The sequence below is a fragment of the Solanum tuberosum genome, unplaced genomic scaffold (assembly GCF_000226075.1).
Source record: "Solanum tuberosum cultivar DM 1-3 516 R44 unplaced genomic scaffold, SolTub_3.0 scf00322, whole genome shotgun sequence".
Lineage (NCBI taxonomy): Eukaryota > Viridiplantae > Streptophyta > Magnoliopsida > Solanales > Solanaceae > Solanum > Solanum tuberosum.
The window spans coordinates 291,793-313,005 of NW_006239245.1; the positions used below are offsets into that span (position 1 = coordinate 291,793).

General features: G+C 33.1%; 2 protein-coding genes across 3 annotated transcripts; one reads left to right on the forward strand and one right to left on the reverse strand.

Moving 5' to 3' along the window:
• The first annotated feature begins 1,133 nt into the window (after window positions 1–1,133).
• On the forward strand, window positions 1,134–6,834 carry LOC102585100 (protein DETOXIFICATION 14-like). Its single transcript, XM_006360366.2, has 7 exons — window positions 1,134–1,593; window positions 4,441–4,985; window positions 5,068–5,154; window positions 5,256–5,312; window positions 5,393–5,631; window positions 6,018–6,223; window positions 6,382–6,834. Exons 1-7 carry the CDS (start codon window positions 1,168–1,170, stop codon window positions 6,418–6,420), a joined length of 1,599 nt encoding a protein of 532 aa, XP_006360428.2. The 5' UTR covers window positions 1,134–1,167; the 3' UTR covers window positions 6,421–6,834.
• Window positions 6,835–11,065: 4,231 nt separating this feature from the next.
• On the reverse strand, window positions 11,066–20,939 carry LOC102585428 (CDP-diacylglycerol--serine O-phosphatidyltransferase 1-like). Of its 2 annotated transcripts, XM_015314832.1 has the most exons (14): window positions 20,601–20,939; window positions 18,906–19,103; window positions 17,299–17,364; window positions 17,151–17,210; window positions 16,593–16,683; window positions 16,385–16,439; window positions 16,189–16,268; window positions 15,936–16,052; window positions 15,720–15,804; window positions 13,047–13,138; window positions 11,763–12,016; window positions 11,554–11,642; window positions 11,287–11,458; window positions 11,066–11,178 (listed from the first exon to the last, which is right to left on the reverse strand). In XM_015314832.1, exons 1-13 carry the CDS (start codon window positions 20,606–20,608, stop codon window positions 11,331–11,333), a joined length of 1,323 nt encoding a protein of 440 aa, XP_015170318.1. In that variant the 5' UTR covers window positions 20,609–20,939; the 3' UTR covers window positions 11,066–11,178; window positions 11,287–11,330. The 2 variants fall into 2 exon arrangements, with proteins under 2 accessions (XP_015170318.1, XP_006360430.1); XM_006360368.2 differs by having other exon boundaries at window positions 11,066–11,458.
• Window positions 20,940–21,213: the final 274 nt, after the last annotated feature.

Consider the following 21,213-nt stretch of genomic DNA (forward strand, 5'->3'; position numbering starts at 1 on the left):
TTCTTGGTTACCTCGTTTCAGATTATCTATCGTGATTTTATCATAAAGATAATTATCTTTATTTACATTTTAGAAGTTTTAAGAAAAGAATAGTTAATTTTTTCATTTAATCCTTAATAATAACTATTATTGAAAATTACAAATATTTTAACTATGAGATGATATTATGATTGTTCAAATATTAATAAGGAACATAATATTTTTTTTTTAAAGTTTTAACTTGGTTTCTTAGAAGCGTGTAAAATAAATCACAACAAATAATTTACGACAGAAGGAATATTATAAAATATATATGTATGTCAAAATTATGCAGTATTTATATCAAACAAACAATTTAACTTTAGAAAATAAAATTTTAATAAGCTACAAATAGTGATAAATATAGGTATGGCAAAGATATATACATTGTATACTTAAATTCTTAGCTAGTTTGGAGAAACATTAAATTTTCAATAAAAGACTCCAATTATATATTAATTAATAGATGTAGATTTGGTTTTTGGGATCCAATTAAATGGATATGCTTATTTCTATGGTGTTAGGATAGATATAGAAAATAAATAAAAACTCTATTTCGTGGAGATTTATTGAGGGTTAATTAAGGGAAATTAAAACAATGAAACTTTGCCAACTATGTACATTTTTATTTTATTCAAATAGTACACCCAAACCTTTTTATAAATCATTGTTTATTTGTATATTATAGGAAATGTTATTATTAGAACATATAATCAGAGGCGGAGTTAGGTGGGACTTCATGGATTAGGACGAACCCACTAGCTTTTTCGTAGACTCTATCTTTGTATTAGAATATTAATTAAATATATATTTATCAACATGTGAACCCCTAAACAAAATTGATTTAGAACCCTCCAAACTCCTAACCTTGGTTCCGCCTCTGCATATAATATAACATGAACAATCAACGCCATGAAAAACGTAATCATTATAATAAAATATTATTATCGATCGAAGATAATCACTATTATAAAGGTCAGATTGATTATATACTAGAAGTAACTTTCAAAATAAACGAATAAACACGATTCTTTTTCCTTCGTTTATTTAACGTAATGTAAACACCTGGTGCGAATAAGTATGAATCAATAAGACCATTTTCTCCATCCCCTCACACCTAGCCTAACACATCTACACATTTATTACTATATGTACATAATTAGGTCTAGTGGTCTCCAACAACTCCCTCCTCCTCCTCCTCACATGCAAGGTTTATATAAAGGGTACTCCATTCAATTAGTTTTAAAGAAAACTAGAGCAACAACAACAACACACACAACAAAAATAGAAAAAAAAATGGGAAGTTATTTAGAAGAGGGATTGTTAGTAAAAGAGAAATTATTAGAGGAAAATAATATTGAAGTTGTGTTGACAGATCAAGAAGTGAAATGGGATGTTATATGGATGGAAATAAAGAAGATTGGTTACTTGGCTGGGCCAATGGCATCAGTAACACTATCACAATATTTGTTACAAGTTATATCTATGATGATGGTTGGCCATTTAGGTCAACTTTACCTATCTAGCACTGCTATTGCTGTCTCTCTTGCTACTGTCACTGGCTTAACTCTTCTTGTATGTATATCCATCTCCTTCTTTTTATTTCACGTTGTTCAGACTCTTCAAAAATTTATGTTGTTATCATCGCATCTGTATCTGATCTTTTAAAGATGCACTGTCTTTAAAGGATTTGACAGTATGTGTTCTGATGATATTTTTGAAGAGTCTGAACAACAGAGTGCAAAACTATTATCTTTTGAGTTGAAGATATGGTAATTGCTTCAAATATTGTGTTATGTATATGATCTTTAAAAAATACACTATTTTTGAAGAATCTGACAGTACGTGTCTTCTGCTGACATTTTTAAAGAGTCTGAATAATATAGTGCAAAACCATTATCTTTTGTGTTGAAGATATGATAATTGCTTCAAAAATTATGTTGTATCTTATCTTTAAAAAATACACTATTTTTGAAGGATCTGACAGTACGTGTCTGATGACATTTTTGAAGAATCTGAGCAATATAGTGCAAAACCATTGTCTATGTGTTGAAGATATGATAATTAAGTAACAATTTCATTATTATTAATATTAATAATAAGATTAGTTAGATCAGATGGCAGGTTACACTATTCAATTAAACAAGGCCTACTTGTACTGGTTAATGAATCTATGGAGATGAATTTGAATTTAAATCATGAAGTTTTTTTATTTTTTGCTCTCTATCATTTATTTTTTCCAAAATAAAAGAGACAAAAAAGAAGAAGAGGAATTTGAAATATTCATATTAAACTCAAATATGAAAGCAAAATAAAGTATAGCTATCAGGTAGTTGAAATATCATTATTGAGTACTTTCTCTGTTTCAATTTGTTTGTCTAATTTTCTCTTTATACGAAATTTAAAAAAGTAAAAAGTGTTTTTTTTATTTTTTTTTTTTCATTTCAATGTAACTTGACGAAATAAAAATGACATTTAAATTTATAATCTTATACTAAAAATACGTAGAAATAATGTACTAAAAAGAAGCATCAACACAGAAAAGGGCCCAAGATTTCTGCTTTTGCTGTCTCCTGTGCAGTTCCCACTATACATGGATCGTTTGGTAGCCGGTTAGGAACTAAGGGGTCGTTTGATGTGAAGGATAACTTAAAATAGTCCTGAGATTAAATTATAGTGCCACTTAATTTGTTGTTTGGTTGACAAGTCCGGAATAACTTATGTCAGGATTAATAATTAGTATCGGGATAAGTTATCCCTTTCAATGGGTGGTATACTAATCCCGGAATAAAATGACTAAATGACAAAAATGTCCCTTTAAACACTTTTTATACATTACTTTTCACATCCATGAAGGATATTTTGAATACAACAAATCAAACACTCAATAAAAAATAATCTTAGCATAAATTATCCCATCATAACTAATCCCATAATAACTTATTCCATCATAACTTGAATTCAAACCAAACAACTCCTTAAATTATTTATCTAAGTAATATCATATACGGTAGCATATTAATATTCATTTGTTATGTATAAAATTTAATAAATAGAACATAAATAACTAAATCATGCATAAACTAAGCATACAAATAATCTTATGACGATTCTTTATACTAATACTGACATAACTCTTACACGCTGACCTAACGATCGATTATATAAAATTAAATTCAGCATAATAACGTTAGGTAGACAAACTAAAGTTTTTTGTACGACGTGTTTATCAACTTGGTCATGGTCAAAACAATTGACAATAATTATCGGCTGCTTTTTTTTTTAATCAAGTTCAAATACTTTTGTTTTTATAACACGTTATCCATGTTTAAATCTAGAAACAAATTCGTCCTAATTTGAACTAAATAAACAATTAAAACACCTAATTATTTGTTGTAACTTGTATATAGAGGGTACACAAAATATAGTACTACTATTCTTTTTCCAAAAACATATTTCCACATAAAAAAATTATTAGGTGGAGATTTGACTCTTTTACCCTTAATTATGTCATAGGGTGTAGTCTCTCTTGATTGATTATTTAATCTATTTGTATGTTATTACCTCATGATTTAGATGTCTATAGTCTTATCAAGAACAATTACTATAAAGGGTAAAATGAGAAAGAATAATTAATTTTGTATTGAACTTATAAAATGATAAATAATTTAAGATAATTATAATTTGAAACGGAGTGAGTACTATATCTTTCAATTTCTGTGGTGCACTTTTTTTTTTGGTCTCTCCTAAAAAGAGCGCCATCTTCTCTTCCTCTTTTTCTTTTGGGTTTCGCACCGTTTGTTTGGTACCTGCATCGGTTCCCACTTCATCACAACTCTTATTGGTAAGAGAATCACATTTTTCTATATTCAAAAATAATTTAAAACTTAACAATCTTCATGTTATCATAAACAATTTCTCTACCCCACAAAAATAGGAGTAAGGTCAGCATATATCCATCCTCCTCAGATCTCACTTATGAAAATATACGCGGTATATTCTTGTTGATAGGAACAAATTTATGTATAATTTATAGGGCACGTAAACCCGTGATCTTTCTTCGAAACTAGATATTTTACGTACATATTTCTAGAATTGATCTAATACCACCCGTCGTATATTGACACCCACACTTCAAAAAGAGTTGATGGTGCACTTAGTTAAAACTTAAAAGCTTAGTTATTTACCAATAGAAACAAAAGGATCAATTCCCACTCAATGTAATTTTGTTCTTTTCGTTTCTTCAGCAGTGCACTCATATTATAGAAATCCTGGTTATTGCTGTTATATTCTTAATGAAATGACGTATAGCCAGACAAATATCTAAACAAAATAAAATCTCTGTTTTGAGGGAAAAAAATATGTAATTTCAAGTTGCATATCACATATACTTAGCTGAAAAAATCACTTGTAATTTTGCAGCTAGGAATGGCAAGTGCACTAGAAACACTATGTGGACAAGCATATGGAGCTAAGCAATACAAGAAAATTGGAACACAAACATACACAGCTATCTTCTGTCTATTTATAGTTTGCATTCCCCTGTCCATGTTATGGATATACATAGGAAGATTACTCGTATTCATCGGACAAGATCCTCAGATTTCACATGAAGCTGGAAGATTCATAATGTGTTTAATCCCAACTCTCTTTGGTAGTGCAGCTCTTCAGCCCCTCGTTCGATATTATCTAATGCAAAGTATGATCCTTCCTTTAATCATAAGTTCATCTGTAACAATAGCTTTTCATGTACCACTATGTTGGTTACTAGTTTATCACACTGGCTTCAAGAATATTGGGGCTGCATTTGCAATGGACATATCCATTTGGTTAAATGTCACAATTCTCGCGTCATACATGAGGTTTTCCCCTGCTTGTGAGAAAACTCGTGTGCCAATTTCATCAGAGATTTTCCATGGAACGAAAGAGTTCTTTCGTTTTGCTATCCCTTCAGCTGTCATGATATGGTATGTTTCACTAGTTACTAAAACTTATTGACTTGTTAGACAATTGTATAATGTGTTTCTTGTTTTTGTTTTTTTGGTATAGTCTTGAAGGATGGTCATTCGAGTTCATTGTGTTGTTATCAGGGCTATTGCCAAATCCTGAGCTTGAAACTTCAGTGCTATCTGTATGGTAAGTTTATCGATCTCTGTAACAGCTTAAGCTTTTAGATGAGACGGTCACATACTATAATAAGTTCTCTGACTTTCTTCTTGTGGCATTCTGTTTTACAGCCTCAACACTATTGCTACACTTTATTCAATTCCATATGGTCTTTCTAGTGCTGTAAGGTATGAACTTATAAGATTCTAATGGTATGTTATATTTGAGCATTGAGGTTCTAAGTTCTAACGTTTCGTTTAATTATCAGCACGAGAGTTTCCAACGAGTTAGGAGCTGGAAATCCACAAAGAGCGCGTATTTCTGTTTTCACAGTGATGCTCCTTACAGTAATGGAGGCTATACTAATAAGCGCGACTCTATTTGGTTGTCGAAACATTTTTGGTTTCATTTACAGTAGTGAGATGGAAGTTGTGAACTATGTAGCAAAGATTGCTCCTCTTCTTTCATTATCTGTCATAATGGATGCCTTACAAGCTTCTCTTTCAGGTTAGACATTTTACTTATCAAGTCTCTATGTAGTACTTTTAATGCTTTATTTGCACTCTGAATCTCTCTCTCCTGAGCAATTCACGTATCACTTAAGTAGTAGTACGAAACCTTAAGAAAAGGCGAGTTGAGAAAAGAAGGATCCGTTGAAGAGTTTATGTTGTCTTGCTAGTTGCTAGGATCAATGCAATATGAAAGAGTCCTTTAGAATATGAATGAGATGAAAAAATTGGTTATGATGAGGCTCGAATAGAAGAAGGGGTACTTGAACAGATGATCGTCTCAGACTAGTGAAGATTGGAATAAAGTTGGTGAAAAATATGGTTTCTATATATAATATATTGTCAATGTGGATTGATTCATTTTTATTTTTATTTTTTTTGTAGGTGTTGCAAGGGGGTGTGGTTGGCAACATATTGGAGCCTATGTCAATCTTGCTTCATTTTACCTATTTGGAATTCCTATAGCTCTTTTATTGGGTTTTTGGTTAGAACTTAGGGGAAAAGGTCTATGGATTGGCATATTATGTGGTGCAACACTTCAAACTATTCTCCTTTCTATCATAACAAGCTTCACTAATTGGAAAAAACAGGTACTTTTCCACCTTCGTTAGAAAATTATTCTGTATATATAGGTCAAACATTATTTTTTTTGTAAATACATATATTAAATCATGAACATTCTTGACGAAATTCCCGACTTGCCATGCACCATGATTGCTAAGTCTTATGTGTTGATTTCATTTAACAGGCAGAAATGGCAAAGGAGAGGCTTCTTGAGCTAAAATGAGTTAACAACAACATGATGGGGTAAAAAAGATTAGAAAAAAGAGAGCTCCATGTTGCCTCAATTTTGACAATTTATATTTTGGAGATTGTACCTAATATTTGTTGTGTAGTCATCAAGTTTATATCTTCAAGCTAGTGTGATCTTCTACAAGTAATATGGTCAATCACATCTTTATAGAGTACAACTTATAATTTATTTTATTTGTATAATCACAAAATTGGGTCTTGAAGTGTGAAGGTCTACACGTAATAAATCTTTTAATGTAGATTTGTATTTAGATGTTTCACTTGTGTAGTCACCAAATTTCATTATTGAAGAGTGAGATTTTTTAAGATTGGTATGGGATTTGTTCTTTGTTTGTATACTCACCAATTTGCACATGACAAGTAATATGTATTGGCCTCATTTATGTTAGATTCTACTTAAATTTATTGAAAGGAATTTAATTCTTTTACCATCTTATCAAATGCGTAAATCATAATTCACAAATAAGATTATTAGAATGTCTTAAGGCGTTGTATTGATAAAGCATAGCTCTATGTTCCTTTTATAAATAAATGTTTGCAATTACAAGCTTTCAAATACACATAATTTCATAAAATTTTACTAGTCAACATTAGTAGTAAATAGTTTTTTTTTAATTGATGATTTTTTTTTACAAAATATAAACTTGTAACTCAAGTTTTACCTTTAATATTTTTTTGTGTAATCACGATTTAAAATTTCAAGTCATACTTTTTGGAGAATATGAGATTTGAAATCAATCACGATCCTGCATATCCAAACACTGATATGAAATTATGACTCTAAATAACACCTACTCTTGTGTTGAAAAATTCAAAAAAAAATATAAATAAATAATAAATTTCAAATCTAGATATTAATACTTGAGATCAGAATCTTAGAATTTTGGCCTACAAAAATAAATTGTCCATGGAAGAATCATGAATGAGTTGTTCTCTTATCTTTTCAATTTGCTGCTCAACAGTATCATCACATTCATCCTCAAGGTCAACATAATCGTCTTCTCTAGATGCATAGTCAATAATAATAATTTATTCAATATAATTTTATAAGTTAGATCAGATGAAAGTAAAATATATGTAGACTATATTTATATTCTTATAAGGTAGAAAAGCAATATGCGATAGACTATCTACTTAATTCTAGATGTATCACCAGCAATAATAACATACTCGCTACAATTTTATAAGTTAGATCAGATGAAAGTAAGATGTATGTAGACTGTATTTATATTCTTATAAGGTAGAAAAAACAATTTTCGATAAACTATCAACTTAATTCTAGATGCATCACCAACAATAATACTCACTACAATTTTATAAGTTAGATCGGATGAAAGTAAGATATATGTAGACAATATTTGTATTCTCATAAGGTAGAAAGATAATTTCTGATAGATTATCAACTTAATTCTAGATGCATCACACCAACAATAATAACATACTCACTACAATTTTATAAGTTAGATCCAATGGCGGAGCCAAGATTTTTAATAAGGGGGTTCAAAATCTGAAAAAATAAACACATGAAATAGTCGAAGAGGGTTTGACATCTACTATATACCTAAAAGTTATTTTAATCATGTATAAATCATATAATTTTCCGCCAAAAGGGGGCCCCTAATTGTAAGGTGGCTCCGGCACTGATTAGATCAAATAAAAATAAAATATACATAATATTTATATCCTTATGAGATAGAAAAAATAATTTCCGATAGACCGTCAACATAATTCTAGATGCATCACACCAACAATAATAACATACTCACTACAATTTTATAAGTTAGATCCAATGGCGGAGCCAAGATTTTTAATAAGGGGGTTCAAAATCTGAAAAAATAAACACATGAAATAGTCGAAGAGGGTTTGACATCTACTATATACCTAAAAGTTATTTTAATCATGTATAAATCATATAATTTTCCGCCAAAGGGGCCCTAATTGTAAGGTGGCTCCGGCACTGATTAGATCAAATAAAAATAAAATATACATAATATTTATATCCTTATGAGATAGAAAAAATAATTTCCGATAGACCGTCAACATAATTCTAGATGCATCATCACTTAGAAGAATCTCAAATTGCAATGATATGGGAGTGAGTGAGAGTCTTGTTCACATGACTAGGAGTAGATGGTGAAGGCTATTTAAGTGAATTGGTTGAGTTTGAGCATTTTCCTATTAAATTCATCATGAACCCACTACCCACATGGTCATAAAACACCAAAGCATTTATTATCATGACAAAAAAAAGATTCCATTGCCTTTTATTAGGAGGTGTTTTTTTCCGAAGTCCACATTGAAGCCCTGACAAAATTTGGATTGCATATTGCAGGGCTTATTTAGGGGTGACGCTCTCAACAGAATTTTCTCCATACCTAGAGCTTGAACCTAAGACTTCTGGTTAAGAGTGAAACAATCTTATCACTCCACCGCAACCAAATTCAAGTTAGTTATTAGGTGATGTTTAATGTCAAAGTCATGCTTGGTTGGAGTATTAAATTTAATTAGGTGCATGCCTTGTGGAGTAGAATTCAATTACTTTAATTAAGATTTTGTAATTGTGTTGAATTATCTAAAACTCGATAAATTAATTTTTCCTATAAAATTTAGAATTTATGAACTCAAAATTCTGAATCCAGCTAATTTGAGGACTTTGTGTGGTCGGAGAACTATTTGAGTGATGCACATTGGCTATATATATGAGGTTGATTTGAGGCATAGTAGTAAAGTTACAAAACTATTCTTTGTTACATTATAATAATTAAAATATTTGTAAAAAAAAATCCAAGATTCAACATCTATTATATATATCTAAAAAAAAATCCAAGGGGGGAGCGACACCCCATATGAACCCTACAATATGCTATTCAAAATTTAATCGAAGCACCAATGCGGGCTACGGACACCAAGTGAAGATAACCATGTGACATATTGTCAAATCTGAATGAATCAACTAGGCTACTAGACATGTTTGATGTATGATAAGACTAATAATAAATGGCGCAACGACCAAAACTTTAGTTTAAGGTCCACTTAATTAATTTGAGGGGAGAAGAATTAGAAGTATTCTTTTTCAATAAATAGTGGTATTACTATTTATCTGTCTCGCTTATTCTTTCATATTATTAATTAGTTACAATATTACTCTTGCAATAAGAAGTTTGCTGACTATATATTTTTTGTATTTTGATTATCGTATTTATTGTGATTATTAATATTGTTCAGGATTGTTTAATCTTGGCTTCTTCATTTCCATTATTTCTTTTGTTATATTGCTTTTTTTCTTGATGAGATTATACGAAATATTCTACCTATTTTAATGTATTTCATGATTTTGTTTTTTACATTGTTATTAAATAAATTCAAGGTGAGGTGTCAAAAAGTATATGTTATTTGTGGATGACAGTCCGATTAATGAGATTTGCGATGGAGCTAACGTCAAGTGGAAAGTTTGGAAACAAATCCTGTAGTTAAAAGTATTCAAGTTGAGCAACAACAAGACTGAATACTTGAAGTGCAAGTTCAATGACATAATGTGAAAGTGAGACTTGATACATAGGTCATTTAAAAGGGAGGAAGTTTCAGCTATTTTGAATCTATTATAAAAAAAAAGGGAGATAAACGAGGACGTCACTCAATGTATTGGTGTAGAATGGATGAAATTGAGACTCGCATCTAAAGTCTTGTGTAATAAGAAAAACGTCATTAAGGCAAGTTCTACATACTAGTAGTTAAAACAACTATGTTGTATGGAAAGGAGGGTTGGCCACTCAAAAACTTTCACGTTCAAAACTTGAGAGTTGCGAAAATGAGGATGTTGCGATGGATGTGTGGGGAAAGGACAAACTAAGGAGATAGGATTAGAAATAAGGATATTTGTAACAAGATGGAAACGACTTCGATGGAGGACAAGACGTGAAAAATGAGATTGAGATCATTCCAATATATTAACAAGGGATGTACGAATCCCGCAAGGCGGAGGTATAAGAAGTCGACTTTCTATAGATGGTTTCACAAAAGGCAGGGGTAAATCAAAGAAATATTGAATAGAGGTGATTAGATAGGGTATGATGCAATTCCAACTTACCAAAGACATAACTTTAGAACGAAATCCGCTCATACTAGCACTTGTAGTATTGCTCCTATAGTTTCTTGTCCTTCGATTTCTGTTACTATTTACCGTTACATAGACTATGGGTATTGTTTCTCAAGTCAACCACAAGAAAAATAGTAGTGAGTGCACTCCCCTTGATGGTAGACTAGAGCTATGTTAACTTGAAAACAACTAATATTAACAGCATCTACTTTCAAGAAGCACTGTCAAAGATGCTAGATGTATCATACCTCATGCAAGAAAACATAGTCTGAACTCTCTTTGTTCCAAATTATCTGTGCTTCCTTTTGGTCAAGGCATTTCTCAGAAACTTGTACCACCCATAGACTCGATGATCTTCGAGAGAACAATAGTCCTGGAGGGGGAAATGAGGTAAGAAGTGGAGGAAGAAAGAGATAAATCTCTACTCGTAAGCATGCTTTACGAGTTCCTAAGAATTTTTGAGAGCCCTACATCCTCACATGCAAAGTAGACACAAATATTGTAAATTTCGAGTACCTGGATATAGAACTGAAATTGCAAAACTTTCAAGTTTCGACGTACACTCCATAAAAAAATTATTTAGGAAAGAGCCTGCAAACTGAGGCAGCACAAACAAGGCATCTACCAACCTGTGACCTAGTGATAAAGAATTGTGGTTCACTACATTTTCAACTGTAATACCTAAACTAGGAAGAAAACATGTACAGTTAAAAGGCAATTGGTATTTACAAGAGGGTTGGTTACCCGAAATAACACAAAGGAATAAAGAATGGAGTTACTGCAGAAACTCATTGCTGTTTTTTCCTCATTGTACGATTTAATTGCCATGACCATGCAGCCAAACATAACACAAGGCCAACGCCGGTGCATGTCCAGAAAATTACTAACCAATTGGGCATGGGGTCAGGAAACAATCCTGAAGGATAGCAGAAAAAGATGAGATTAAACTGTTAATACACAAATTGACAAGACACACCAAAATGAGAACTTAGAATGGAGTGGAGTACTGACCATGTCCGAATTTGACGCAGATTAGGAGTTCAACAATGCAAATAGCTAGTGAAAGCCAGCAATATGCTCCCACCTTTTTTACTGGTGTCCTGCGTATAATTGTGGAGTATTGGGGGGAAAAGTGAAGTCACGTTAAAAACAGAATTCGGGAAATGGAAGAAAAATATAGTGCAATTCATAATTCTTGTAATAAAATAGGTAGGAGATACCTGTCCTGTAGGTAAGTGTTGTACTCCCGAATTGTTGGTATCGCAAGTAGCCACCACAGAACCAACCTATACACTATCAAAGGGTTTCTAGGAGGAATCCAAAGACAGAACTTCAAAAAGAATGTATTCAATTCCACAGTCAAGAAAATAACACAGAGAGTGAGAACTTGAAGGAATCGCCAGGGACCAAGGAGGGGACGCCATTCATCTTTATCCCAATGTGCAGGTGTAAATTGGCCAAGTGTTCGCTTGACCTACAAAACCCAAAAGAAGATAAAAAAATGTCTAACAATAAACTGTTCATATGACTGTCAAACTATAACTCACATTCTTCCTAGGTTTCAAAAATCTGTAGTGCTGAAGTCAAATATAGAATATGCCAGAAGAGAGATTTAGTTTATAAACAGTGACTCCACAATAACCAACTCAGATACTCTCTAGTGTTAGGGTTGTGCCAGAAGCTACAAGTACCCAACTAGAATTACTAGCACAGTTATGTCAAGATGATCCAATCAACTACTATATCTCAGATCCAAACTATTTGGTGAATGTCCAGAACATAGAGTAACTGGATGAGGCATTGTCGCAGATATTGATCCAGAATCTAACTAAAAGAATTTGAAAGCCTAAGCACAGCTCAATATGTGCATAACATCTTGCAGAGAGTTATACAATAGAATTCAATCCTCTTTCTACGGAGGTTTAGTCAAGTCATAACTATATCTCACTTAAGATATTCTATGCAGTATGATTAAATAATGACCAATAATTGAGGATTTCATGATTCCTTACTGGTTTGAGAAAGATGAACACATAAAGCAAAGTAGCAAACACCTGATAACAACAGATTTTCCCGGAATAATTTGTATTCTACCTCACGATAATCACCTACCCTTTAGAAGGTGATATATTTCCATTATATTAGTAGTTAACAATCAGGGCTGATTCCCGCAGGAATAAAGCAGGATAATTACAGGGTGAAGAGGCTATCAGCAACAACAATTTCTATCAAACTGAATGTAAACAGCTCTCACAACCATTTGACTCTTCTACAAGCAGAAATGAACACTAGTTGCAATTACAGAGTTCAAACTCCACATGAGACATTTATCAACAAACTACTCACATGTTGTGGCATTACCATGTCTCCACACAAAAAACATTAAATATATAATGTCAATTATCTTTATGTGTAGAGAAAGAAGAACATGCAAACAAGAAAATCCAATAACAGCCAAACCAGACAGACTATTAAAATCAATGTATACAGTTGAAGAGACAGACCTTGCCCATAATATTTGGCTGCCGGCTTATACCAACCCACTCATATGTTCTTCCATCAAAATATCGAACAGTACGCATTCCAGCCAAGATGCCTAAAGAGAACCAAAAATGTAAAGAACAAGACAAAAGAAAACATAACAGACATACCATAGATAGATATCTATGCAGAGAATAAAGTTAATAATTGTTTCTTGTGTAACCACCCCTTGTAATTTTGCTTAACATGCAAGTATCATATTGACTCATGTTAGTATGACAACATCTACGAAGCCTGGACACCATCAACTGGCATCTCAATTTTTTTTAAAAATTATTTCTCTCAAATCTTCAGATTGGTTTCTGAAATTTGGCTACATGAAAGACACCAGATGTGCCAATTGATCCCTAATTCAAACATTATCCATAATATAATCATCAAAGTAAATTATATAAATGTCATCATTGTTCAGATGTAACTTGATCTTTATGGCTTGTTTGTATAGCTATCAACGTTTCTGATAGTATATATGTTTTTCTACTACACTACACAGTACACACACACACCACATGTATAATATATTATCTACAGCAATACACACACAACAAAACATGCATACTTTGTTATATAGCAACAGTAGCACACACAACACATGTATATACAACACTAGCACACACAACACATGCACAGTTAAATTTAAATCATCCCTAAATTGAGTCATGTCCCAAATACTTCCAGAACTAATGTATAGTAGATACCCACTTCCGTCTCATACCAAACATACATTTCCGTAACACAATTACTAACATAATTCATCCCTCATACTAGACATCATTCACAAAAAGCCATTACCTCAATAATTTTTTGTAAACAACAATAATTCATGTTCATCAGCTATTAAAAGAATTTCAGCCCAAATAGCATTCCAATCTATGACCCACAAAGGACTGCACACACATAATAATGTAGATATTTAACTCAGCTTTCAAATTTTGCTCACAGGAGTACTTCAAGAAAACAAATGTGATATATTCTCCATCTCGTGACTATTTTTTGCCAACCAAGATGGCAAGATCTTTTACCTCATCTTCAAAACTATCCCTAAATTGATTCATGTCCTAAAAAAATTTGGAACTTCCATATAGTAGATGCAGATGTCCACCTCCATCTCATTCCCAGCACTGGAATCCATGTCCACGACACATTCACTAACATAACTTCATTCCTAATAGGGATAAGGGTCTGAAAAATACCCAACTTTGGTTGGATTTGCTGTTGCGATACTAAACTTTCATGAGGACCTATTACCTCCCTAGACTATTTAATACCGTATTTTTTACCCCCTGAACTATTTTATAGTGTATTTTAAAGGTATATATGTGCCCACGTGAACACATTACTATTTATAAATTTGCATTATTTTTTATGTCCATGTGGGCAAATATATATGTTTAAAATACAGTATTAAATAGTCTAAGGAGGTAATAGGTCCTCATGAAAGTTTAGTATCGCAACAGCAAATCCGACCAAAGTTAGGGTATTTTTCAGACTCTTATCCCTTCCTAATAGAGAGATCATTCACAATGCCATTACATTGGTGATCTTTTCTAAGCAATGGTAATTCATAATCATCTTCTATTAAACTAATTCCGATCCAAGTACAAATTTAAACTTATGACCCCTGATGTAGTTATGTACAAGAAAAAGACTGCATACACGTGATAACATAGCTATTTAGCTCAGCCTTCATATTTTGCTTTGCCTCAGATAAGACACAGGAGCACTCTAAGAAACAAATGTGAAATATGCGCCTTCTCATGACTATTCTTCTAACATTATGCTAACTATTTTTACTGTAGTGAATACCAGAGTACCTTACATATCCTTTGTTGGCCAAAGACCAGTTAAGATACGCTAAACCGGAAGCTACATAGATGCCTCGACAACCAACAAACAGATAACTGTAAGACTTAACAAATCCCCTGTTAGCTTGATGCACAAAATTAGGCTTTCTTCACCATAATAACCCTTTTTCATTGCAGCCAGAGCTGCAGAATAAAGTTAACCTCTTCCAGTTGAGAAACTACCCATCTCTCCATCGACTCTCAGTTTTTCATATCATCACTCCTCCACATTTGACCTACTCCCATTACAGGCTGCCTTTACAGTCTAAAGAGATATTAACTGATGGACAAACAATTTCAGTTTCTACCATTTTGGCCTAGTAGATAATCAGATTTAATACTGACAGCCTTCCAAATTAAGGAGGAAGAATGAGATGGAGATAGGTGAATGTAGAAAGAGTTGCATGATCCAAACAGTGCAGGAATCAACTGAGTCTCAATCAACTTACAACAGAAAAATAGTGAGAGCGGAAGGGGGCAATATGGAACATGTGCTGATAGACTTTAACAATCTAAAGGTACTTCATACATTTTGGCAAAATTAGCCCCAAAAATGGAACCACTGCAAATAGAAGCATAAGTGCATAACTAATCCCCAGTGATTTGGTATAAGAGGGTGGAACTGAAGCACCAACCAAATAGAACATCATGCTATGTTAATGTATGTAACAGTATAGTGGAGCGATAAATAATCATCAGATAAATAATGGAGCATATGACATAAATTCACATGAGCATGTCCAAATATGTCTATATCATAAATACCCAAGAAAATGGCTTAAAGTTTCTCACCAAACCAGTTGCAAATGAATATATCCAGAATAATGCTGTCCCACCAGCACTCATTAAAGTTTGGTAACATGTGGCGGAAAGTAAGCTGAAACATAGCAGTGTAAAGATAAGTTATAACAAATGAAATAATCCGTTAACCACTTGCCTAAAATGGTTATATCTAAAAATGAATGGCCGCTGCTTAAAGCACTTGAAAGAAGCCATAAAGGATCTGACCTCCATCAACTCGAACCCAATAGATAAGACCCATAAAAGAGGCTGATTACGTATCATGATGGCCTTGCCCCACCACCCTAAGACATGAGCCAGAACGAACTCATCGAACAATGTGTCCTACAAAGCAATACACCACTCAGAGAGATCTCAAAGGCCAAACTATTACTTTTAGCAGTCTCAATCAATAATGAAAGACAAAACTCATGAAGAAAATAAATTGAAGAGGTAAAAAGAGTGCAAGGAAAAATCTTACATAAACATTCTTAAACCTGTTTGTGGGATTTTCAGGTACATAGAGTCTGCAATCAGCACCATAAGATTTTTCAGGAAGTTCTGCATAGCAAGTCAAATCAGTCTTAGCTATGCTACAAAGCAAAAGATATGAACAGAACGGACTTGCATAAACGAACCATGGAAATTTTCTACAAGGAGTAGATCAAAATCCTTACCAATGCCAAGATCAGGATGAAGAAATGTCATAAACTGGCGAGCATCATCGCGCCTCTGAGAAAATAAAGGAACAGAGTTTTCATATTCAGAATATAATTTAATGGCTGCAATAACACATGAACAAATATCATAAGAAAACACAGATGTAAGAAACTATAGCTACTGGCTCATGAAGGTAAGAAAACACAACTCTTCTTACCAACCCACCTGAAAAAGTAGAAATGTCAAAGCAACAAGATAAATCACAGCCATTCCATGAACCAGGCGCCAAATCGCAGGATGTGGTCTAATAAGTACCCTGTATGAAAGAACTAAAGTATTAAGCGGGTAGAATATTATTGCCACAAACTCCACATAAGTTCACAAGGAGGAAAAAAGGTGAATTGTCAACTACACATTCAAAACCAGAGGAAACTTAAAATTCGAGTTTAGTTTATAATTAATTGGTTAAAAACTTCCAACTTCAATTTCGAAGATGAAATGCAAATTTAAGAACACGACTTCCTGAACTCGCCTAACTGGGAAGTGAGTAAAAGAAACTCCATAAAGAATCCCATAAAAATGAATAGAGAATATCACCTACTCCTGTATCTGAATTTGGTGGGATAAATCCTTACTGCTCACATAGTGAACAATATACGGACATTTATACCAGTAACCACTAACTCCTTTTTTAAGGCAAGAAACACCCAACATTCTAACACAAAAATACCCAAAAATATGAACTTGTTCATTTTAGACAAACAAAATGTGGAAACAACTTACGTTGAAGGGGCTTGCAGCAAAGAGTAAGCAAGATAAACAGCAACCATTGCCCAAATGCCCCTAACAGATGAAAAACAAATTACTTGCATCAATTTCTTATGCATAATTAAAAAAATGATTGGATAAACAACATTCTTAAAATGTACACCTTTTCACAGAAGTAGTAACATCACTGGAGGAAGTACTTTGCGGTTCAAGAGCTCCACTTGCCCAGCTGCAATAGTGATGACATAAGCAAGTCAGAACATACAAATATTAACTTCATGTCCAACACAAAATCATATTAGTTTTAACAATTTTGGAAAATTTAGGAAACAGTGAACAAGAAAGGACAGGATTCATAGACCAAGTGTATTACATTCTTCGGCTGTAACACAATAGGACTCAATAAAACCTCAGAACAAGAGGTAAGAGGGTAAGGTTTAATCTTTTCCACAATTTTGGTAAATAAAGAGAGTTAAATATGCAAACGCAACCTTCTAGTTTCCTCAAAGAAGGGAATTGCCAGATGCCCACTTATCAAAGAAATGGAAGAAGTTAATAATTTTTTCGTTTGTCTTTGACATGTCATATGCTGTGCTCAGGAGGTCAGAATGATTTAAGTACCAAGAACTACACTAAAAGAAGTAGAAATAAACAACAGTGTCAAAAAAGTGAACAGATCCCTGAAAAATTGGACTTACGGAATGAAAATTGGCAATCAGAATTCAGAAACCAAGGACAACCAGAAGATGACTCAACTAGTCAACTATATCCACTATGAATCTTTTTATGAAAAACTTGATAGACTTATCCAGATATTCTCTTTCCCTATTCTGGATTGAATGGGAACAGGGTAAAGTCAACTGTTATAATTGAGAGACAATGAGACCCCAGGTTCCATTTTCTATACAAACTTCCAGCTCAAATACTGATCTATAATTATGAAGATGAGTGGAACACCAAAAGGTAAGAAAGGTCAGTAACAGAAGCAGCAATACAAAGAAAAATAATTGCATGGCTACCAACAGATCTTAGGGAATTCAAACTGTAAGCAATGCAGGTAAAGTTAATGTGGAAAATGTGGAGCATTAATACTACTAGATCCTACGTAAGATCATAAAGAAGAAGTTCTGAGGGGCAAGCTAGCTACTTTTATTACTAAATAGGTCCCCTGCTGAACAGTAATAATCACATAATTAGCAGAAATTTGGATCAACAGACTGCATATAAGTTTTGTTTGTCACAGATTACCCTCAAAATTCATTTGAGCAGGGGACTCTTTCTTTATGGATTATAAGTGCTCTGTCCAGACAAATGGCGGGTTTTGAAGAGCAGGGCTGCTAGTATATGGTTTGCTTTTCTTCAATCATTTCTTTATTTCTCCTTCATATTTGACAAAAGAATTAGGACAACGAATCCAGATTGAGAGGTGAAACCCAGGAACAGAAGTGGTCGCATTTCCATTTCATGAGAAATTATAGGCTCCAAAAGCAAGCCCTCAGATAAGAGGATAGAAAATAAATAAGCATCAAAATTTTATAGTTCAATTTCTTGCTGCATTAATATTCAAAAAATTTAGACACGGCATGCAGATAATTAAACTTGATGAAACAGGATTCAAGATGGACCTTAGGGAGAACCAGCAAAGACTAAACAAAAAATAAGAAACCTTTTAAGAGCTTCATTGGAGTCTGAAAAAGTAGCCACAAGAAAGAACTAATACCTATAATTTATAAACAATGGTTTAAAAAGCCTGTTAACTAAGCAACTTACATGAGGAAACATGCACCAATAAGCAACAATGTAATAGTACGAGGTTTGTATGCCCAAGCAGTCCATGGATCCAACTCCTCATCTACATTCAGCGGGTTATGATTACCATTTTGAACGGTAACAAGATTCCTTTTGTTACCCTTTCTGTAACCATTAGGTTCCATATGCCTGGCCTCACAAATTCCTTCAGCCACTTCACTGCACACAAAAGATAAATCATTCCAGGATTACATGTCAATGTAGAAGAGTCCAGGTGCAGATAATGGGAAAGACAACAACACAGCAATAAACATCACAAGCAAAGGGCACCCCTATTGAGCTAGAGCCCGTATCTATTTAATGCAGTGCAGAGTAATACCTTCCTAGACAATTACACAATCCAGAAAACATAGACTGAACAAACAAAGGTGAGGACAAAAGTGATTGGAAGAGGCAAAAAACTGAGAGAAAAAAAGAATCTCAAAGAACACAACAAAGTAAAGATAGGAATCCAAACAATCTTGCGTCTATCCAAATTTGATTAGTATGAGTTATAATAAAAACTACATTAGAAGTCCACCCCAAACAAAGGGGGAGAAATGAACATGGAACCTTTTGTTCCTATATCCTTTTGGCTTCTTCTGTTTATAACGCATAAAAATTAATCAGCAACCTCAAAATTAATGTAAATATTTAATTTTTTTTGTTATGTGAGTCCTTTTCTTCAGCTTCTTAGTAACAAAAATCTTCAATAAAACAAGAATGGACTTAATGTAATCCATAAAGATAACAGCAAATAAGCAAATGCAACACCACCCCCCGTCCCACCCACAAAGCACAATACTTCAGTTTAATACAATAATCAAAAGAAATAATGAAATTGGCTATTACAGAAACATCACAATCATAACAGCAGCAAATCACTAATGTAAAAAAAATAAAATGCATGGAGTAAAGATATAGCACCTGGGGCTAACTACTAACCGACTCCATAAGTAAATTCTTCACTAAAACCACAAACAATTATCGATTTAATAATATCAATCTACTCTAATAAAATTCTACACTTTTAGCCAACACTTACAACACAAAACTCCCTAGCAACAGAAAGATAGCAACTAAGCACTTAGTAAAGTAACGCTAGAGGGTGTCCACATAGCAATAGAAAATCACAAATTGATGAAAATGACAATCACCCAAAATTCAACACTCTCTCACAAAGTAACTTAAAGGGTGCATGCCAATCACGACTTCGAAAATGGCAACAAATATTTTAACGTAATGGCTAAAGTAAGATGAACCCAATATTCTGATACAGCAATAAATGCCAACAATACATGCATTACTGATTTCTTCTCACTTGTCCTAGCCTTCGTAGGGCAAAGTTACTCGGTACCTATTGCTGTTGCAGGTGGGAGGTGTTAGGCATATGAGGTGCACAAAAGCTGGTCAGCCACCGCAGTTATCAAAATATATATACACACACTGTCTGTGTCTGACACATTTATTGTTTTGAGAGTCAAAAAAAAAAAACTCAATCTTTCACTACAACTTCGTCAAATATTTCGTACACATTCGTAAAGCTTCAACATTTAATTCAACTAATCAATATCCCATTCAATGCCCAAAAGGCCAAAACCACCCATAATTCATATTTGGGAATAAAAGTACAAACAAATATACTTATATAGAGATTAAAAACAGTTGAAATCTTACGCAGACATATCCTTAGTCGAACGATTGAATAAGCAGATGATTTATGGCCGTTGGATCAAACAAATGGGAGATGGGTTTTGTAGTTAATTGAGGAATTAATAGAGATATGGACGAATAATGAAGAAATGATACATACATATAGATATAGATATATATATAGAGAGAGAGAAATCAATAAGGAAACCGAAAAGATAACTGGGTTTCTCTCTCTAAAAAGGTGAAGAAGAAGAAGAAAGAGAGAGGGCTTTTTGGAGTTGTTCACAGCGGCAAAAAGGCGGTGAGAGAGAAAACAGAGAGAAAGTACAATGGTGGTCAATGGCAGATTTTCAATATTGGTTTTTTCATACAATGGAAATTCTCCCTCATTTGTACTCACATTTTTTAAAGTTTAAAATTTAGAGTTACGGTCGAAAACACGTCTAAACTATTCCAATAAAAATTGAGTTTCATATCTAAATTATTGAGAGTCTGAATTTTCTATCTGAGCTATTATTCAATAATTAGCAAAACACATTGGATGTTGATTAGACTATATATTTGTCTAGAAATGCTTATATACATATATAACGGTTCTATTTGCTGACTCATTAAAATTGACTTTTTTAAAATCTTT

Coding starts and splice junctions, on each gene's coding strand:
- LOC102585428 (XM_015314832.1), bottom strand. Junction 16,269..16,384: donor TCATCCTGATCTTGGCATTG/GTAAGGATTTTG, acceptor CTTGCTATGCAG/AACTTCCTGAAAAATCTTAT. Junction 11,459..11,553: donor CTGCGTCAAATTCGGACATG/GTCAGTACTCCA, acceptor GCTATCCTTCAG/GATTGTTTCCTGACCCCATG.
- LOC102585100 (XM_006360366.2), top strand. CDS start 1,168: ATGTACATAATTAGGTCTAGTGGTCTCCAACAACTCCCTCCTCCTCCT. Junction 5,155..5,255: donor ACTTCAGTGCTATCTGTATG/GTAAGTTTATCG, acceptor TCTGTTTTACAG/CCTCAACACTATTGCTACAC. Junction 6,224..6,381: donor TCACTAATTGGAAAAAACAG/GTACTTTTCCAC, acceptor TTCATTTAACAG/GCAGAAATGGCAAAGGAGAG.